The following is an 18,725-nucleotide window of genomic DNA, read 5'->3' as shown; positions in this document are numbered from 1 at the left end:
ACAAACAATGAATCATGGAACACTACATCAAAAACTAATGATGTAATATATGGTGATTAACATAACAATAAAAAATTTAAAAAATAAATAAAATAAATAAGCATCTGCCTTTGGCTCGGGTCATGATCCCAGGGTCCTGGGATGGAGCTCCGCTTCACTTTGGGCTCCCTGCTCAGTGGGGAGTCTGCTTCTCCCTCTACCCCTCCCCCCTGCTCATGATCTCTCAAGCTCTCTCTCCCTCAAATAAATAAAATCTTTTAAATAAATAAATAAATTTTCTAATGCGAATTATGTGTGTTTTAAAATTTTGTTACCACCAAGGTTCAAGGTGCTGAGGGACCACTGAAAAAATCAAGCAATTCTTCATTTTTGTCAGTTTCTGAAGAGGAGGGAAATGCCCTGGGATCAGAAAGACCAGTGTCACCAAATGTGACCCTGGGCAAGTAACCTCACCTGCCGTAGCGTGAGTCAGGCTTCAGATGGAATTCTGGCCCTCACACCTCCACATGCCACCTCCCCACCGTTCTGACCATCAGTCTCATCAGTAAAATATGAATAATAATAACATGCATGGAATGCTTGCTGTGGGCTGCGTACTACTTCTAGCACATTGCTTGTTTTAAGTGATCTCATCCTCACCTCAGCCCCGCAGAGAGAGGGGCTCTTCGGATCTTCATTTCATGGCTGAGGATTCTGAAGCACACAACTGTGTCATTTGCCTGGAGCTGCCCAGCCAGTAAGTGCTGGAGCCCAGGACGAAGCCCAAGCAATCCGACTCCGGAGTCTCTGGTCTTTTCCGTGTGAGACAGCTCCCTACCTGTGGGGCAATGTGAGCATTATATGAAATAATGCACATGAAGCACCTATCATGTGGCCTGGCATGTGGCTGTTAGAATTACCTCATCATGTCAAATACAACTGTGGGAATGTCTATTGGTCTCTATCCCAGTTCCTGGCAAAGGGGGACTCTAGAAGTTGGTTTTCTTCCCCCAGTGAAATGATGCGGAAACAGAGAACATGATCCACGATGCAAACACTCACAGAAAATGCTCATTTATGCATGTTATTTTTTTATCCTTTGGTACAGGGAATAAATACCTCAGAACCTGTGGGATACACCTTTACTACAGGCAAATTTGTGTCACTACTTTCATCTTCTTGTTTTTCTTATGCTTCTTTTTTATTGCCATCAAGGTTTCCCTGGACTGGGAAAAGCTTGAGCCAAATGTCACGGACAGTAGAATAGGCATGAAATGTTGCCAGTGCTTGTGAGTTTTTGAAGGCTCCGACTTCCCCTCAGTTCGCTGAGGGGTTGGGGGGGGGGCCTACAAGTGCAAAGGCAGGGCCTCAGAGGTGTCCTCCTATGGCTGGGTCTTCCTGGATCTCCCCTCTGGGTAGGGCATCTGGCTCTCCTCATGCACACATCTGCCTATGCCCAGTGCTCCCATAATCTGTCATCCACATGTCATTCATACAATTACTTCTTCACAGCCACACCCACACATACCTTCCCCCCTCCCAGGGCCCTCCACACACAACATACAGTACACAGACACCTTCTTTACTACCCCCCAAACCCACTTACTCTTTCATTCTGATGGCACGGAGGTAATAAGTCCTCCGTGCTGGTCACTGTGCTACATACTCAGAGATATTTTGGCCACAAACACTCACATATACATTGGTTTCTGCACACATGCCAGCTTTCCATGCAGGCATTTGCACGCCCCTTGTACATATAACCATAGGTAACCCTGACATATTCACATACATACGCATCCCTGTGAAGACATTCGTTCCGTTCAGGCCCCCTATATCACCTGGCTAGGTTTAGAATGGTCTTTGATTTGCTTTCTCCATGGCATCTGGCTGACCTCATGGCAGACAATGTAAAGGTGTCAGTAGGGTACTCGTGAAATAGCACAATTTTGAACATGCTGGCAGGTTCTGGTGTGTGATGTTTATCTTCAAAACAGACCTCACCTACCTTCTGCTTTCCAGGAAAATGCTCCATATTTCTCCCAGTCACAGGAAAACACTGGTTGCTGTCATGGGTGGGAGAGCCGACCTGGGGGAGGGCAGCAGTGGTGTGAGCTGGGTCAGGCTACTACGTTGCTGACTGTGGACTGCGGACCCCCGAATCAGGAGGAGGGCAAGGGAGAGGGAAGCAATGAGCCACACTGCCCTATTCATCCCACCCTGAGATCAGCCTCTCCCGACTTAGGAAACCCAGAGCAGGTGGCCACCAATTCCGCATCCTCCCTGTACTGGCCCCCTCATGATGGCATGTTGTTCACTCTCACACCCCCGTCTATTTCCAGCCTCCCACCGACTCCCCAGGGCCCAGGTCCTCCCTTTGCAAACATGCTCTGAATCAGGGTGTGAAGCCCTCCATTTCAAAGTAAAGGAGCTCTGCTCAGGGAGTCAAGGACAGGGTAAGGATTCATTAAAAACAAGTACAAGTAGGAAGCCCAGGGTCCTGCTGTGGGGAGCACCACTTTTAGCAGAAGCCAAGGGGAGGCACCATCCTTACATTCAGGGCAGACCCTCCAGCTCCCTCCCCAGAATCTTCAGCTACCAAGTGGGCAGTGGCGTGGTTGAGGACATGGATGTAGCAGCGTGTCTGCCTCTCTGAGAGTCTTGGGGACAGAAACTTCCATAGTTCCTATGAATGGGCTAGTGCCATAGACGCCAGGGAGAATGACAGCCAGGGGCTGAGGAGAGAGCGTGTCTTTGTTTCCAATCCTACAATGGGAAGCCTGGGTTTCAAGGTCATCTTTGACACTGGTGGGCTGGAAGCAGGAAGGGTCTAGAGAAGAAGGCACGGGGGTGTCTAAAATACAAGTGGGCAATTCGTGTATTGTCAATCTATCCCTAAGAAACTTAGAAAGTAGCACTCGGGGTTGGGAAGAGATGAGAGGGGTGAACAGGTGGAATGCAGAGGATTTTTAGGGCAGTGGAAATAGCCCGTATATTCTATAAGGATGGACACATCATGATACATTTGTCCAAACACGCAGAATGCACACCACCAGGAACAAACCCTAACATATGGACTCTGGGTGACTATGGCATGCCCACATCGGCTCATCGGTTGGAACACATGTTCCACTCCACTGGGGGTGTTGCTAGTGGGGGAGGCTGTGCATTGCAGCAGCAGGGGGTGTGTGGGAAACCTCCACCTCCCTCTCCGTTTTGCTGTGGACCTGAAACTGCTTGAAAAACAAGTATTAATAAAAATCGGTCTACTACTAGATAAAAGGAAGAGGAAGGGATTAGGCTGGCCAGAGACTATGAGAAAGCAGGCAGTGTCACAGAGAGATTGAACTTTATTGAGATTTCCTCCCTGATGAAATCAGAATGGCAAGAACACTGGAAAGTTTCCACTTTGGAGAGAAACAGCAACTGTTCAGGCACAAATACTTACAGATAACTCCTCTTGGGGGGAATCTCTGGATCCTAAATTTACCCCCAGGTCCCAATCCCCGTCCTCCCCAAAGAGTCAGAATTCTGTTTGAAATCCACATCCACAGAACAGAGGCCCAAACAGCACTGAAAGCCTAGGCAGACCCGCTGACCAGCCTACGGGCCATTTAGAGAAAAGGCAGGTTGAGAGAGCAGAGGGACAAATAAGAAAAGGCAAATGGATGGAACGAGAAAGGAAGAAAAGATCACACTGATAATGTCAGCCCCAGCCCCATGAAAACAAAGATCCTGTATGAATGTACTGGCTTCCTTGCACCCGCTTCCCCCAAAGTGATGGGGGCATCAGCTGCTATAACAGTTCTGTACTTTGTATGGCCCTGCTGCACGGAGAAAACCTGATATGCTCGAGGACATTGGGAACATTAAGGAGCAAGGTGAGAGGGGACGTGACGGGGAGGTGAGGCAAGGGCTGGTTTTTAATGAGAAAAAAAGCAGCTCATCAGGCCCTGGTCACCAGGCTCCTTGGGTGCCCCAGCAGGCCCCTGGTGCTCTGCTTGACTGTGTCCTTAGAGACAATATCCCGGAGGCTTTGGGGCCTCTGGCTTTCTTGTGGGAGGTTCCAGGTCCTGCTGCAGTATGCACCCGAGTGCTAATCATTCTGGGAAGCAGGAATTCCAAATTCTCCACGGGGACCTAATCTGATTGATCAGCAATTTGCTTCCATGGCCTTGTCCTCAGAGTGCCTCCCATCTGCCTTCATCTTCGCTTTCCTTCTGGTCCAAGGTGACCCCCTGGTGCTGGTGGGCCCTGACCCAGGCCTCATGGTGAAGCCCCCCAGATGGCTCGCTCCCAAGCGAGGCTGGCTCACGAGGCCACAGGTGCCGCTCCGGACAGCCCTGGGCCAGGTCTCCTGGATTTGCACAGACTGTTCACCCACCTACTTTTCGTCAAAAGGCTCCTTCCCTCCATCCCCCACTGCCCTCCGGGGTTGCCCAGCAGCCAGGCATGACCCTCACAGAGCATCCTTTCTCCATGCCCCTTGGCCTCTGCTGTCTCCCTCAGCTCTCTTGGACAAGGCAGTACATGCATATTCACACTTGTCCGTATTTGAAGGCCCTGGCTGCCCTGTGGTATGTTTGGTGCAAATCAGTATCAAGTTCAGGTGGAAAACCGAATGTGAAGCCTTGGTTGCCACCCACACCGAGTGGCTGGCACTGGTTCTGACTCGTGGGAAATCACTCTGAGTTTTGAGTGTTGGCACATCAGGGAATGGAGAAGAAAAGGGAAGCCATGGCATGAAAACCAGGAGGGGATGACCCTTCCGCAGAGCGTCTCTGCAGAGAAGGTGTGGAAACTGCTGCCTCCTCATCCAGAGTAGATGGGCTGCCCAGAGAAGACCCTCATGAAAAGGAGCAAGGTTTCCATCGTCCCCTCTGAAACCCAAAGCCTTTGGGGTCTGTTTTCCAAGACATGCAATAGACAAAGACACACTGCAAACCAATTAACCCTCTGAGCCCTTCTGGTAGTTTCACTGAAGTCACTTCCAAGAAGTCAATTACCTGAATGCATGGAACACTAGCCTCCTCTTGGGGCCAAGAAAGGGACCGAGCTTCCCAGCCGGCTTAGAAGACTACATCGGAGAAATGGCAGGGGGGAGGCAGCTCCGTCTCCTAGCCTGGGGGACTCCTGTTCTCTCTTAGCATTCTGGTATCCTAAACCGTTCCCCCGCCCCCAGAGGAAGCAGGGTGGAGGGCCTGGGGGTAGGCTCAAAACCCAGGTGGATTCCAACCCAAGAGACTGTCCCCTGTTGAAGCCAACCCAAGCAAGGAGCAGGAGAGGGCTAGAGGACCAGCAGGAGACTGCGTGGGAGGAAGCCACAAAGGACCTGAGCAGCCCTACAGAAATCAAGTCTTCCCTATTTTCCCAGCTTAGAGGGCGAAAAAGGAATTTCAGCTGCTTTCAGCTGGACGCTCATCACCTCAGTATAAGCTCAGTATACGCTAGAATTTAGCTGCTCTTTGTCCCTTTGCGATAGGACCCAGGAAAAGCAGGCGGGGCCTGACCTGCCTCAGTCAGGCCCCCCACTGAAGCAACAAGACAGGCACACTATAATTCACAGTTTCCTCTGGCCTCCCTTGACCCGCACCCTCCCCCAGCACTGGCCTCAATTAACTCCCAAATCTCCGGTGTGTAAAGATTCTTGCCAGTGTGGCTCAAAGGGTTAATAAACCAGGACTTCTCAGACAGGACACAAGCTCATCCACTAACAGGAACCCCAGAACGGCGACACAACGACCTAGTGTTTCTTATAGCGATTCTTTGGGGTTTCGCCACACCCTGTTTTGTCACAGTTGAGAGCACCTGGATTCTTCCCTAGCCCGAGGCTTCCCAGGAGGCCGGGGAGCTCCTGCGTGATGGCCCGCTCAATCTTCTCCAGGAAGCAGCCCCCCATATAGGAGCACTGCTGAGACAGCAGCTTGAAACTGGAGATGGGGTTGATGCCAAAGAAGTCCTTGTAGGCCTCGCGGTTGGGAAGGTCAAACTTGCTGACGTTGGTCTTTGCCAGGATGGTCTTGAAGATGTAGAATTTGTCGGGGTCTTCCACAATGTCCTTAAAGACCAGCTCTCCATCACTGAAGAAGGTCATTTTGTCCTTGTAAGTCTGCAGATAGCGGTCGACCAGGAGGGCGTGAATGCGGACCCGGATGGCATGCTGGCGGATGAAGGCGATCTTGTTCTCCAACCTGTTCTCGATCACCTGGTTCAGGTCTTCCAGGAGAGAGATCTCTTCCTTGAGAAACAGGTCCCGGTGGGTATCGGGCTTGTAGTCTTGTGGCCAGAAGGAGCTGACATAAACCCTCGGGGGCTCTGTGACGTTGATGAGCGGGGCCAAGCTCCAGAAAAGGGCCCCATAGACCCGCATGAGCATCTGCGTTGCCAGGTTGTCGGCCTTGTTCAGGATGATCCTTATCTGGGACTCTCGTCCCTTCAGCTGGCGGAAGAGCATCTCCAGCTCCAGACCCACGTCCAACTTGGTTGGGTCAAAGACAACAAAGATGAGGTCCGCTCTGTCGATGAACCACTGGCACACATCATTGAAGGGGTAACCTTGGGGGGGAGCAAGAAGTCAAACTGAGCAGGCTCACCCTAAGCCCCTCGTGCCCCCTTCCAGAACCAAACCATTGCCTGGGTTGAAGGGAATAAAGGCAGTAGGGATTTTCTGGGCTTCCAAAGACTAAAAGAATTAATTGCATATCTCCTGCGCCTTGTCAGCACTCAGCCTAGAACAGCCTGATCCTTGTTTTAATCTATGGAATCCAAGGCTCCAGGAAAGTAAAATACTTTTTCAAAATGGAGATCTTTCTACTGTCTAAAAAGATATGGGACAGTGGCAAAGACATTGAAGGGCTGAAGTCAGGGAATTAGAAGAATATGAAAGAGAGGAATGCTATTTAGGGGGAAGCAATGTGGAGCTGGCCCAAGACCCGGACTGGAATTTGGGTTCTGCCACTGGCCAGCCCAGAAGAGTAAATGCTTCCAAGCTGTACCATCTTAGCTACAAAATAACAAGAAGAACAATAATACCTAGGTTGATATAAAGATTATGATGTTGCTATAAGTAAAGCACATAACTAAAACTGCCTCTCACACAGTAGGTGCTCGACATATTTTAATTCCTTCCACTTATTTCCAAAATGAGGAGACTAGGAAGACCTGTCTTGAAATTTTTCTACAACAATCAACCAGTAATGCATACAATTATCCAATGCATAATAGAAGAATAAAGGTTAATTTACTATTATAATTATTAGTGACAATATTATTACTAGTAATAAAACAGTAAGGAAACCAAAATGAGAGTTATAACCATAAAGTGAGATCCACCATCTGGGCCTATAGTCCTACAAATACCCTGTGATGACTCATCTCTGCAGACAGCCCTGTGTCGTGGTGATACTCAGTGGCCTCTGTCATAACCACGTGTCTGCTGGGACCAAAGTGGCACTCCTCTCCCACTGGAAGAGAATGCTGGGAAGTGTAATACAGGCTTCTGTTCAAGCAGGCCTGGTCAAGCAGACACTGGACCAGGAAGAGTTCAAGGTCAGGTTCAAACCAGAACCCAAGCTAACCAGAGGTCAAGTACACATGGACAGGGATCCAATTCATCTTGGACAACGCTGGTCACCTTTCCTCTCCCCTGTCTGCCTACCACCCCATCGAATGGTTTTCTAAGACAAAGCTCAAGCTGTCCAGATACAAGCGCTCAACTACCTCTTTCTTGCTGCTTGCGGTTCTCGATGATGCCTGGTGTATCCACGAAAGTGACTCGCTCCAGAAGTTTGTGGGGAACCTCGATGCCAATCAGCTTCTCTAGGAAATTCTGGCCAAATTTCTCGAGGGGTGAGAAGGACCGAGTGCTGTCAGCAGCCATGACGATACCCTCAATGGTTTTCAGCTTGGGTCCGTGCATGAGGACGGTGAACTCCGAGGTGGTGGGCTCAGCACCTGCACGCATGGGCACGAGGTCAGTCGGGACACAGTCACCTCTGCGACAGAGACCCTACTACAAAGTAAGTGGGTGAGCCAGGGGTTTCAGGGCAGACTTGCCTCAAGAACTGGATACCCTGCTTGCTAAGCCAGTGTCTTCTTTCTTTTTTTAATTGTAAAAATATGTGTCATGAAATTGACAGTTTTAACCATTTTTGGGTGTACAATTCAGTGGCATTAAGCACATTCACACTGTTGTGCAGCCCTCACCACCATCTATCTCACAAACTGAAACTGTCCCCACTCATTCCCCCTTCCCAGCCCCCGGTAATCTCTCCTCTACTCTGTCTCCATGGATTGGATGACTCTAGGCACCTTGTAAGTGGAATCGTAAGATATCTGTCCTTTTGTGTCTGACTTATTTCAATGTAGTGTCTTCAAGATTCATGCATGTTGGACCGCCTGGGTGGCTCAGTCGTTAGGCGTCTGCTTTCGGCTCAGGTCATGGTCCCAGGGTCCTGGGATCAAGCCCCGCATCGGGCTCCCTGCTCAGCGGGAAGCCTGCTTCTCCCTCTCCCACTCCCCCTGCTTGTGTTCCCTCTCTCGCTGTGTCTCTGTCAAATAAATAAATAAAATCTTAAAAAAAAAAGATTCATGCATGTTGTAGCATGTTTCAGAAATGCATTCTTTCTTAAGACTGAATAATACTCCACACTCTATCATACGGATAGACCCTTTTGTTTATCCATTCATCCATCCATGGATGTTTGGGTGGTTTCCACCTCTCGGCTGTTGTGAGAAATGCTCCTGTGAACACGGATTATAGCTGCTGGTTTCTTGTATGTAATTCTCATCGTTCTATTAAAGACACACATGACTGTTTCATCATGCCTTCACACAGGACACTGACACACCGACACACAGGCAAGAGAATCCCGCTTTTACCTGTATAGAGCTGGTAGCGAGTGTCTTCCAACCCGAGGAGGTAGTTTATCATAGTGGATTTGCCAACGCTCCACGGTCCGAGGAACAGCACCATGGGCTTGGAAGTAATCTCCCCATCTGTAGGCAGCAGGAATTAGACATGGAAGTGACTGACAAGGTTTTTACGGGAGTGACCCAGTGCTTCCCGCCGCATCCCACGCCCATCTGACGGAGTTACAGAATTCTACACCATGGGCGCCTGGGTGGCTCAGTTGGTTGAGCGACTGCCTTCAGCTCAGGTCATGATCCTGGAGTCCCGGATCGAGTCCCACATCGGGCTCCCTGCTCAGCAGGGAGTCTGCTTCTTCCTCTGACCCTCTTCCCTCTCATGCTCTCTATCTCTCATTCTCTCTCTCTCAAATAAATAAATAAAATCTTAAAAAAAAAAAGAATTCTACACCAGACCGGGCAGGGTGTGGCAGTCCATAAGTGTCTTACTACATAAGTGCGATCACCCAGTTAAAAGACACCAGGAGACATGATTTTGGCCTTACACAGATCTTTGGCACACGGGCACCAGAAGGAGGTAAGTGACATCAACAAACACACCAACTCAGAGCTCACTGTGGGTGAGGCCTCCTGGTTTGCATCTGGGGGACAGTTCATAAGGGGAGAAGGGAACTACCACAGGGGGAGAGGTTAAAACTCTGCTACCTGGGGGCGCCTGCCTGGCTCCATCGGTAGAGCATGTAATTCTTGATCTTGGGGTCGTGAGTTCAAGCCCCACATTGGATGTAGAGACTACTTAAAAATAAAGTCTTAAGGGGCGCCTGGGTGGCTCAGTCAGTTGAGCGTCTGCCTTCAGCTCAGGTTGTGATCTCAGGGTCCTGAGATCGAGCCCCACATTGGGCTCCCTGCTCAGCAGGATGCCTGTTTCTCTCTCTCCCTCTGCCTGCCGCTCCCCCTGCTTGTGCTCTCTCTCTGTCTCTCTGTCAAATAAATAAATAAAATCTTTAAAAAAAAATCCTAAAAAAAGTTTAAAAAAAAACCCCTCTGCTATCTGGATTGGTAACAGAAAAAAAAAAAGACATGAAAGAGGCTTACATAATCTTAGACATCCTGGACGGGGGCCCCCTGACATTCCTACCTCAGGCTCAGCCTGACCCTGGGCTCCGGGCCAGTCTCAAATTAGCCTCCAGAGACCATAATCTATTTACCAGGTCCCAGGACCAAGCACTGACTAGGTAGTTCTTGGCTTCCTGGGCCCTGTGTCCAATGTCAGGAAGAGCACCCTGCCCGGGCCACACCAGTTGGGGTCCCTAAGAAGGGAAAGCAGAATCCTCCAGTGCTTTCAAAACCAGGGGGCGGGGAGCAGGGGGGGTATGAGACCACTGGCTGCTGACTCGCAGGCATCTGTTCTTGCAACTCGTCTCTGAGCCACGGCACAGGGGCCAACCCAGTGTCACGTACACCTCAAGTTCTCCAACCTCTTTGTCTCCCTGAGCCCGGCACATAGGCCCTGACAGTAGACACTCTTTTTTTCCACTTTTTTCCATTTTGATGTATTTAATTTCTTGGTTCAAAACTCAGAAGTATATCGGGCGCCTGAGTGGCTCAGTTGGTTAAGCGACTGCCTTCGGCTCAGGTCATGATCCTGGAGTCCCGGGATCGGGTCCCGCATCGGGCTCCCTGCTCGGCAGGGAGTCTGCTTCTCCCTCTGACCCTCCCCCCTCTCATGCTCTCTCTATCTCATTCTCTCTCTCAAATAAATAAAATAAAATAAACTCTTTAAAAAAAAAAAAACTCCAAAGGATAAAAAGGTATAGAGTGAAAGTCTCCCACCCCTGTCCCCAATCTGCTTAGACCATAACACCCACTACGTATTCTTTCAGGCATTTTAATGCATGCAATCCAAGCAATAGGAGCAGATATCACATTCCCCATCTTTTTTCTCCAAAGAGGAGTACAGTATTCTTCTTGTTCTGCACCTTGCTTCTTGAGGTGCTGGTTTTCTTTCTCGAGGGTGAAACTTAGTCTCAGAAGACTAAGATGGCGTCTCATAAATGGCAGGCACATATATAATTGCCTGAAATTGATACCACGGCCCCGCCCCATTCCTCCCTGCCTGCAAACACACATGATGAGTCGCTCGCATCTCTGGAAGTTGGCCCCTGGCTTGAGGACAGGAAGGGATAGGCAGTCGGAGGGGGTGGCAGGAGTCCCCAGTTACAATCACAGAGATCCTACAGAGAATGTCTTTGACCCAGGCCTGGGAGACACGAGGGGAACTGGACCTTCCAGCTCCCGCAGAGATGAACCAGAAACGAACCAGAAATGGGCTCTCTGGGGACTGCTGTTTCGGCCGTCTGCAGCAGGGGGAGCTACTGCCATGTGCAGGCGGCCACAGGTGAGACACAGGGAGGCTGCGAATCCCTGGCATCTGTGCGTGAGGGCCCTCTTCTGTGAAGCGGGAATAATAGCTAGCCTAAACACCCTACCCACTTTAGAGCCATCAAGAGCATCACATGAGAGAATACAGAAACCCCCAGTTCACACAGAGATAGATGTGTAACGCCACTCACCACTCAACCAGACACCACCGTGAAACTTTTTGGAGAGGAGCAGCTTGGGAAAAGGGTACGGCTGCGGGGGAACAAGACTCTCACAGACCATTATCGTGGCCACAAACTGGTCCGACCTAAGGCGACTTGGCAACAACTACGAAAATGCTTTACTCCACTGTTGCACTTGGAAGCATGTGTCCTACAAATGGATCTGCACGAAAATACCTAGCAATTAGAGTCGCGTTTGGAACGTTTTTGGAACTGAACGTGGCAAACGCCCGATCGTCCGTCAGCTGGACAATGACTACCTAGGGTGGTGCGTTCAGAGGCTCAGAAAGAGCAAAGCGCAGCTGCGCACCCGCAACCATGCACTGGGATACCATTGGGTAAAATGCAAACAGAGAAGGACGCGCTTGTGTTTGTTCATGGGCACAGTGCAAATGTCCGGAAGTACTTGCAGGAAACTATAACAGAGGGAGTCTCTGAAGTGGAAGGGGAGACGCTGAAAATCAAGAGAGGGATTATTTTTCAATCCGTACTGTTTTCCACTATTTGATTTCTTTTTGGCAACAAGTATCCCTTGTTTTTATTATTCTGAAAATGAACTTTTAAAAGAATCCAGACCCAAGGAAAGCTGACCGAAGAAGTGATAAGGAGAAGAAAAAAAGGATTCCGGACAAATTAGGGGACTTGACACATCTCTTCGCAGTCAGGGGCCCTGGGGGACCATTCAGCACAGGAGGGATGGAAACTGGCATCGCGGTCCTGGGAAACCATGACTGTACTACTGAAGCATGAATGCACGAAAACAACGTGGTCTCCACCAAACCCTGTGCAGATATGGGTACCCTTGCAGGGGAAGGATGATCCCAGGACCGAGGCCTCCGGGGGGATTTAGGAGAGCTCAGCTCCACGTGTCCTCATGCCCACCACTCACACAGCACAAGAGGGCATGGCACAGGCATCAGGCACGAGCGTACCTGTGATCTCGTGCTGCCGAAGCTCATTGTATTTGTAAGACTGCTCCAGGGGCTTGATGGATGAGTGGTAGATCTTTCGAAGCCGCTGCAGCACCACTGGGGGCAGAGAAGGGTGAAGGGAGAGGGTGAAGGAAGGGGGTCCAGGCTCACTCCGCAGCCACCCCCCCCCCGTGGCAGCCTCACTCTACAGCCATACATTAGCATTCCTGGAGGGAGATGGTCCACATCCCAACCCTCAGAAATCGTTAACCAAAAGGCATTCCCTCCCACCCTCCAAACCTCCTGCACTATTTTTTTTTTAAACCTGATCCTCTTCTCCCTCCAGGGAGAAGCAACTCCCAGGGTGAGGCAGGGAGCCTGCAGGGTGTGAGGCCCAGGAGGAACTGGGGCCCCAGGCCAGGCTGTCTAGACCCGACCTTCTCACTGCTCTCCTCTAGCTGTGTGCGCCATGAGACCCGTGCAAACCCGAGGCTGCTCTGAGCTCCAGCTAGCTCCTCAATGAAGAGGAGACATGAGCCCCACTGAAAGCCTTGGGTTATTCTGAGGATGAAGTGCCAGAAATAAAAGGGCTTTATAAACTGTAAAAACCAAAGCAGATGGGATGAACTCTCATTAGCAAACCTCCCTGGCCACGGCACGAAGGCTGGCACCGGGCCCCCAGCAGCAGTACTGGGATTTGTCCTCGACCCTGGCCCTGTTCCCTCTGCTTGGATCACCTCTCCTCCTCCCTGCCAATCCAGAGCCCCCACACAGGCCTTGGACACTGCTCTGGGAGCCTCTTCCACAGAGTCCCCCATCTCCAGGACTCTCAGCCCTGGGGACCTGCCAGCCTCAGAGCCCAGCCCTGGACCCACCCCCAGTCCCAGGTCCTTCCTCTGGTTACCAGAGTAATCATCCACTGGCTTGTCCTCATTCAGCATCAGAGTTTTCTCGATGTGGGAGCGGTCCCTCATAGGGGCTTCTTCACTCACATCCTCTGCCTCTTCTGGGGAGAGAAGCACAGTGCAGGGTTAGGGCAAAGCTAAGAGCTGGGCTTTGCTCTTTGCAGGAAAGGGCATAAGGAAGTGCTACAGGAAGGCTTGCCAAGTTCAACTGAACCGAGTTCTGTCTCGAGGAGACTCAAAAAATCCAAACTCAACTTCTGCTAAACTCCATGATCCATTTCACGCAATCAACAAATACGGACTGAGTACCTACCATGGGTCAGGACTGAGCTCCATGCTAGGAATGCAGTGGTGCCCAAAACAGACATAGCTCCTGCCCTCGGGGAGTTTTCCGGGGAGAAATCATCTTGAAAGTAAGGTAATAATTACAGTGTTGTGGCTATGGCAGGAAAGATTCCAGAAGCTATGGGGGCCTAAGATGTATGCCTATGAAGTCTCAGCAGGGAGTCAGAAACCCTCCCTGGGAGCTGAGATCTGAGGGGAGGAGTTAAGATGGGGGCAAGAGACAGGAACGGTTTATAGGAGTCTGCGTTACTTCCTAGGAGCACTGGCAGCCAGGGAGGGGCTCTAAGCAAACAGCTGACCTGACAAAAATGAGCATTTTATCACGATCACACAGGCTACTGTGGGGCTTGGGTGGGAGGAGCTGCAGCTGGATGTCTTGGGCCAGAGAGCGGGAGGGCAACCCTTGCTTCTGACCAAGTGGAAGATGCCCTGGTGACCCCCTGCAGGCTCCCAGGGAGGGGTTCCCACATTGTAGGCCTACTGGGTAGGTAGGGGAGACCAGTTCGACAAGGGATGGGAGCAGAGAAGAATCACTGTGTCTCGTGTAACACCTCAGGAATGTGATTCTCCACCAAGATCTGCCACGGCAGCCCAACCCCAGATGCAGCACAGAAGGGACAGGGGAAAAGGGGAGCTGCCGGCTGGCTGCACGCCCTTCCCCTTGTGGAGGGTGCAAGTGCCCAAAAAGCAGTGCGGAAACTAAATCCTGCAAGGAAATCTGTGGGGGAGCCATGCTGGAAAGTGAGGACTGAGCTCAGGCCCTCCATCCTGAAGGCCGCTCTTGGTCCAGGCCAGCATTTTCGGATGTGGCCTGCAGCGGGGGGGGGGGGGGGGGGCGCCGGCCATCCTTAGGATGCACTACATCTCCAGTGATGGCCCTGCCCTCCCCTGCGCCCCATCTCCCAGTCCTGCAGGACATCAGTCCCAGCCAGCCTGAGATTTCTTATCACCATCCTGACCCCAGTCCTCGTCCACCCCACCGGACCCAGCCTAGTCTTCAAGGGGAGAACCCAGGGGGCTCCGGAACACACCATACCCGCACCTCTCTCCGCCAGCCTGCCACCACAGGGCCTCAAAACCTGCCACTGTGTCCCATGTCCCCTTCAGGTTAAGGCACTGGCCCACATTAAAGTAGATTGAAGGACCCTAACAGGGAGGCTCCAGAGGGCCTCACTCAGAAGTAACCGGGTTATTCTGGGCCCTACATGGTGCAGCCTCCCACTGGTCCCTCCCAACAGGGTTTAGTGGCTCATGAGCGGCCCAAAGGCACCCCATGGGCCAGGCATCCTGGCCGGGGCCTCCACCCAGCAAACCCGGAGCTGGCTGGGTGTTCTGCCCCACCCAGCCCCTGCCTATCCCACCACACACATGTCTTCCAGGAAGAGTGCTGAGAGCTCTCCTGGTAATCCCCTACCCTGAGGCCCCTCCTTAGACTCCTCTGCCTCGTCCCCCTCGGGCCCTGTATTTAATTCCTCAGAGCTCAGCTGGGTCCCCTCATCATCTCCAGGGCTCTCAGTTCCTGCTGCTTCCTGGGGTTCCCCGGCTTCCTCTGAGGCATCCCCTGCTTCTTCTGAACTCTCTCCATCGCCAATGTCCTCCTCAGATTCTTCTTCTGATGGAGCTCCTCCTTCCTCGCCTCCACTATGGTCACCACTCTCTTCTTCAGAGGAGGCCTCGTCCAGGCCCTCCTCGGTTAGCCCTGGTGCCTGGCCCTCAGCGGGGTGGTCCTCCTGGGCGCCCCCTGCCTCGGAGCTCTGTGCATGGCCGGTCTCCGAGGCTGGGCTGGGGCTGGGCTCCCCCTGGTCCTCGGCCCCCTCCTTGGTTTCTGTGTCCATGTCCAAGACTCCATCTGGCACTTCTGGCTCCCGATCAGGCCCTGGGCTGTCCTCCTGTCGTGTCTCAGGGGTGTGGACCTCCGTGACCTCCATGCCAGGAGAGGCTCCCAAGACTTCCGGCTGTGCAGTCCCTCCTGCTGCCCCCTGCGCAGGGTGGTCCCCTAGGACCTCCTCAGCTTCCTCAGGGACCAAGGCACTCCCAGCCTGCCCTTCGGCCTCCCCCCCAGCCCCCTCCTGTCCTGGGCCCTCTCCCAATCCCAGCTCTTCCCCAGGCCCGCCCTCCCCTTCTGTTGGAAGGGTGCTGGCTCCGAGTGGGCCCACTTCTTCCTCCCCAGACCCCGCAGAGTCCCCAGGGACAGCTGACTCTGAGGCTGAGGCATTGGAGAGGCTGACTTCGGGACCAGAGCCCGGGCCGGCACCGGCAGGGGCCCCAGCGGCTGTCTGCTCCGAGCTCTCAGCCTCCCTGCCATCCGGGGAGTGAAGGAGCAGGGTCTTCTCTCGAGGGGCCGCCTCCGCATAAAGCGCCCTTTCCTTCTCCTCTAGACTTGCTTCTCCAGCAGAGAAATGATTCTCCAACAAATTGCCAACATCTTCTGTGCCACCCGAAGCGGAAACTTGCAGTTCTAAATGATTAGAACACCATTGGTCAGTTTCACAGGGTTGGCACTCACTCTGCTTCTCTAAAGAGTCTAACGCAACCTAGCTCCTGTCCTCCAGGAGTGAGATGTGGACCTCCCTCCCTGGTCTTCGGAGGCAAGCAGAGCAGGTGTTACTTGGCCTCCCTCCCACCCACTGTCCATCCCTCGGGGAGTGAGTGGCTGAGCTGCCCCAAGAGCCCCACCCCTCAAGCCTCCACTGGGTCCTGATCACCATAAGGAGGGAAACTCAGGGATCCCTTTCGGCAGGCACGTGTAGCCAGGCTCACCGGGAGATCGTTCCACGATAGGACAGATGCTTGGACATTCCACCGCCTTGTCAGTTCCTAGAGTCATTAACCGGCATGCTTTTTATACTGCTATCAGCAAAGGAGTGAAAACAGGTGTGTGCGGGCCAGATCATCTCAGGTTACAGGGCAAGTACTTAGGGGATTACTTGTGGCTCTCGGCCTTATTAAGTCACACATCCAACTCTGTCCCCCTAAGGACAGGCATTTGCCGGCCTTGCTGGCTTAAATTAGAGGGAACATGGCCTGAGGAGGAGGAGATACCCAAAACGGGCAGGGCTAGGGCTTCCAGGTGGCCTTAGCCAACCCCTTCCCGAGGGGCTCCCCTTCTAAGGGCCCGTGGCTTTACCAGGAGAGCTGAGGGCACAGAGAGAGCAGAGCAGGAGAGAGTGAGGGGGGTACCTAGTCTGTGCCGGAGACCTCTGTCAGGGGATAAGTGGGATTTACGTGCAAAATGGGGACAGGACAGAGGATGGATTCTATGCCTTCTGTCCCCTCCCACCCAGGCTGGGACTTGTTTAAGGAGGAGGCTCCAGGAGGAGGACCAGGCAGGACTGGCTCCCTGCCTTGGGGTAGCTGAGAGAGCCCCAGGGACTCCCTTAACTCACAAAGATGCTTTCTGAGGAAGTGGCATCCCACCTCCGCTGGGGACAGCCTGGTATTCCCATCTCTGCCTCCCACAAAGAAAAACCACATCTTGGGGTGCCCCTCTTGCCTCAGGGTACCCACCCACCTTGTTCCCTGAAAGCTGGGGCAACCTCCAGAGGCCAATAACAAATATTTTCTCATTAACCCCCACAGCAGCAACCTGTCAAATTCAGAAAGAGGAAATTCAGGTGCCTGTATTTATAAAAGAGCGGCTTACACTGATAGGACTCTTTCCAGTTCACGACCTCGACTGATCTCCTTAATTACCATCAGACACATTTCAGAAGGTCTAGAGAAAGTCTTTGACTTGCTAAGACAACAGATGGCTAATGGGTGACTGGAACGCAGAACTGTCTTAATAATCCTCCCTGTGTTCCCCAGTGCCCGGCCCACCCAAAGTGCCATGGAGAGGTCTGTGGAAGAGCTGCACGTTACCCATTAAAATTTTCTTTCCTTATTTGCTAATTCTTCTGCTTGCATCTCCATCCCCCCATCCCCACCCCCAGCTCCCTGGAGAAAAATCTACGGCAGGAACTTGGTTAAACCCAAAGAGACTGACGGTCTCTGAGCAGCAAGATACATGAAATATATCTCATATAAGACACATTTGTACAATGTTTCAGTATGCCAGGCAATGCTTAAGCATTTTATGTAAATAAGACATTAATTGATCTTACTCGATCTACTTCATCTCACTTGCTTCTGGAAGAGAAGTCTTACTCTTCTCCCCATTTTTACAACTGAGAGGTCTGAAATCTGAGACACTGAATGCCTTAACTACAGGGCAGCAAAGGAGGCTACCTGGCCCTAAAGCGGGATGGTACACCTATGCTACTCAGAGTGTGGTCTGGGCACCCACAGAACCAGCATCACCTGGGGGGCTTGGTAGAGATGCAGACTCTCAGGCCCCAGTTCAGACCCACTGAATCAGAATCTGCATTTTCACAAGATGCCCCAGTGATTTGTTTCCACATTAGTTTGAGAAGCACTCGTCTATACCACCTGATAAAAATGCCTCTGACCCAGTGGTTCTGGGCACTGGCTGCACATTGGAATCACCCAGTTCTTGGTGCCACTCCTCCCCCCTCCTCAGAGGTTCTGATTGAATTAGGCTGTATCCCCAGCATCTGGACATTAACAACAAAAAAAAAATCTTGGGTAATTCTACTATGTAGCCAAAGCTGCAAACCACTGATAAACAATCTTGAGCCCTGAGGCCCTGAGCCCAAGGTTTCTGCTCCTGGCCCCTCCCTACTAATATGCCCACTGGGGGCTCCCAAGTTGGATGAGTCACCCAAGCCTTGGCATTCGCCCTTGGAATAGCAATGGTCCAGGCTTCTCTGGTGAATCTAGCCCTTTCCACAGGCCCCTCTTGCCCTCTAGTATTGATGATGATGATGGTAGGGATGATGGTGATGATGATGATGATGATGGTGATGGTGGTGATGGTGGGGATGGTGGGGATGGTGGTGATGATGGTGGTGATGATGGGGATGGTGGTGGTGATGGTAAGGATGGTGGTGATGGCGATGATGATGGTAAGGATGGTGGTGATGGTGGTGATGATGATGGTAAGGATGGTGGTGGTGATGGTGAGGGTGATGATGATGATGATGATGATGGTGAGGATGGTGGTGGTGATGATGATGGTGAGGATGGTGATGGTGATGATGATGGTAAGGTTGGTG

The 18,725-nt window shown here is 51.9% G+C and overlaps 1 protein-coding gene across 2 annotated transcripts in view; it reads right to left on the bottom strand.

Moving 5' to 3' along the window:
• Positions 1–3,318: 3,318 nt before the first annotated feature.
• SRL (sarcalumenin) overlaps positions 3,319–18,725 on the bottom strand; it is a 38,192-nt gene continuing 22,785 nt past the window's right edge. The window contains exons 2-7 of one of the 2 annotated variants that reach the window (XM_073899595.1): positions 15,026–16,069; positions 13,266–13,367; positions 12,383–12,478; positions 8,860–8,976; positions 7,699–7,932; positions 3,319–6,534 (exon numbers count right to left, since the gene is read on the bottom strand). In XM_073899595.1, coding sequence (XP_073755696.1) covers positions 5,723–6,534; positions 7,699–7,932; positions 8,860–8,976; positions 12,383–12,478; positions 13,266–13,367; positions 15,026–16,069 — 2,405 coding nt within the window. In that variant the 3' untranslated portion in view covers positions 3,319–5,722. The remainder of the gene's footprint in view (positions 6,535–7,698; positions 7,933–8,859; positions 8,977–12,382; positions 12,479–13,265; positions 13,368–15,025; positions 16,070–18,725) is intronic. The other variant, XM_073899596.1, reaches the window with a different exon arrangement.

Source organism: Callorhinus ursinus, unplaced genomic scaffold, assembly GCF_003265705.2.
Source record: "Callorhinus ursinus isolate GAN/ISIS: 27379988/994484 unplaced genomic scaffold, GSC_fseal_2.0 scaffold13, whole genome shotgun sequence".
NCBI lineage: Eukaryota > Metazoa > Chordata > Mammalia > Carnivora > Otariidae > Callorhinus > Callorhinus ursinus.
This window is presented reverse-complemented; position numbering and strand designations above follow the sequence as displayed.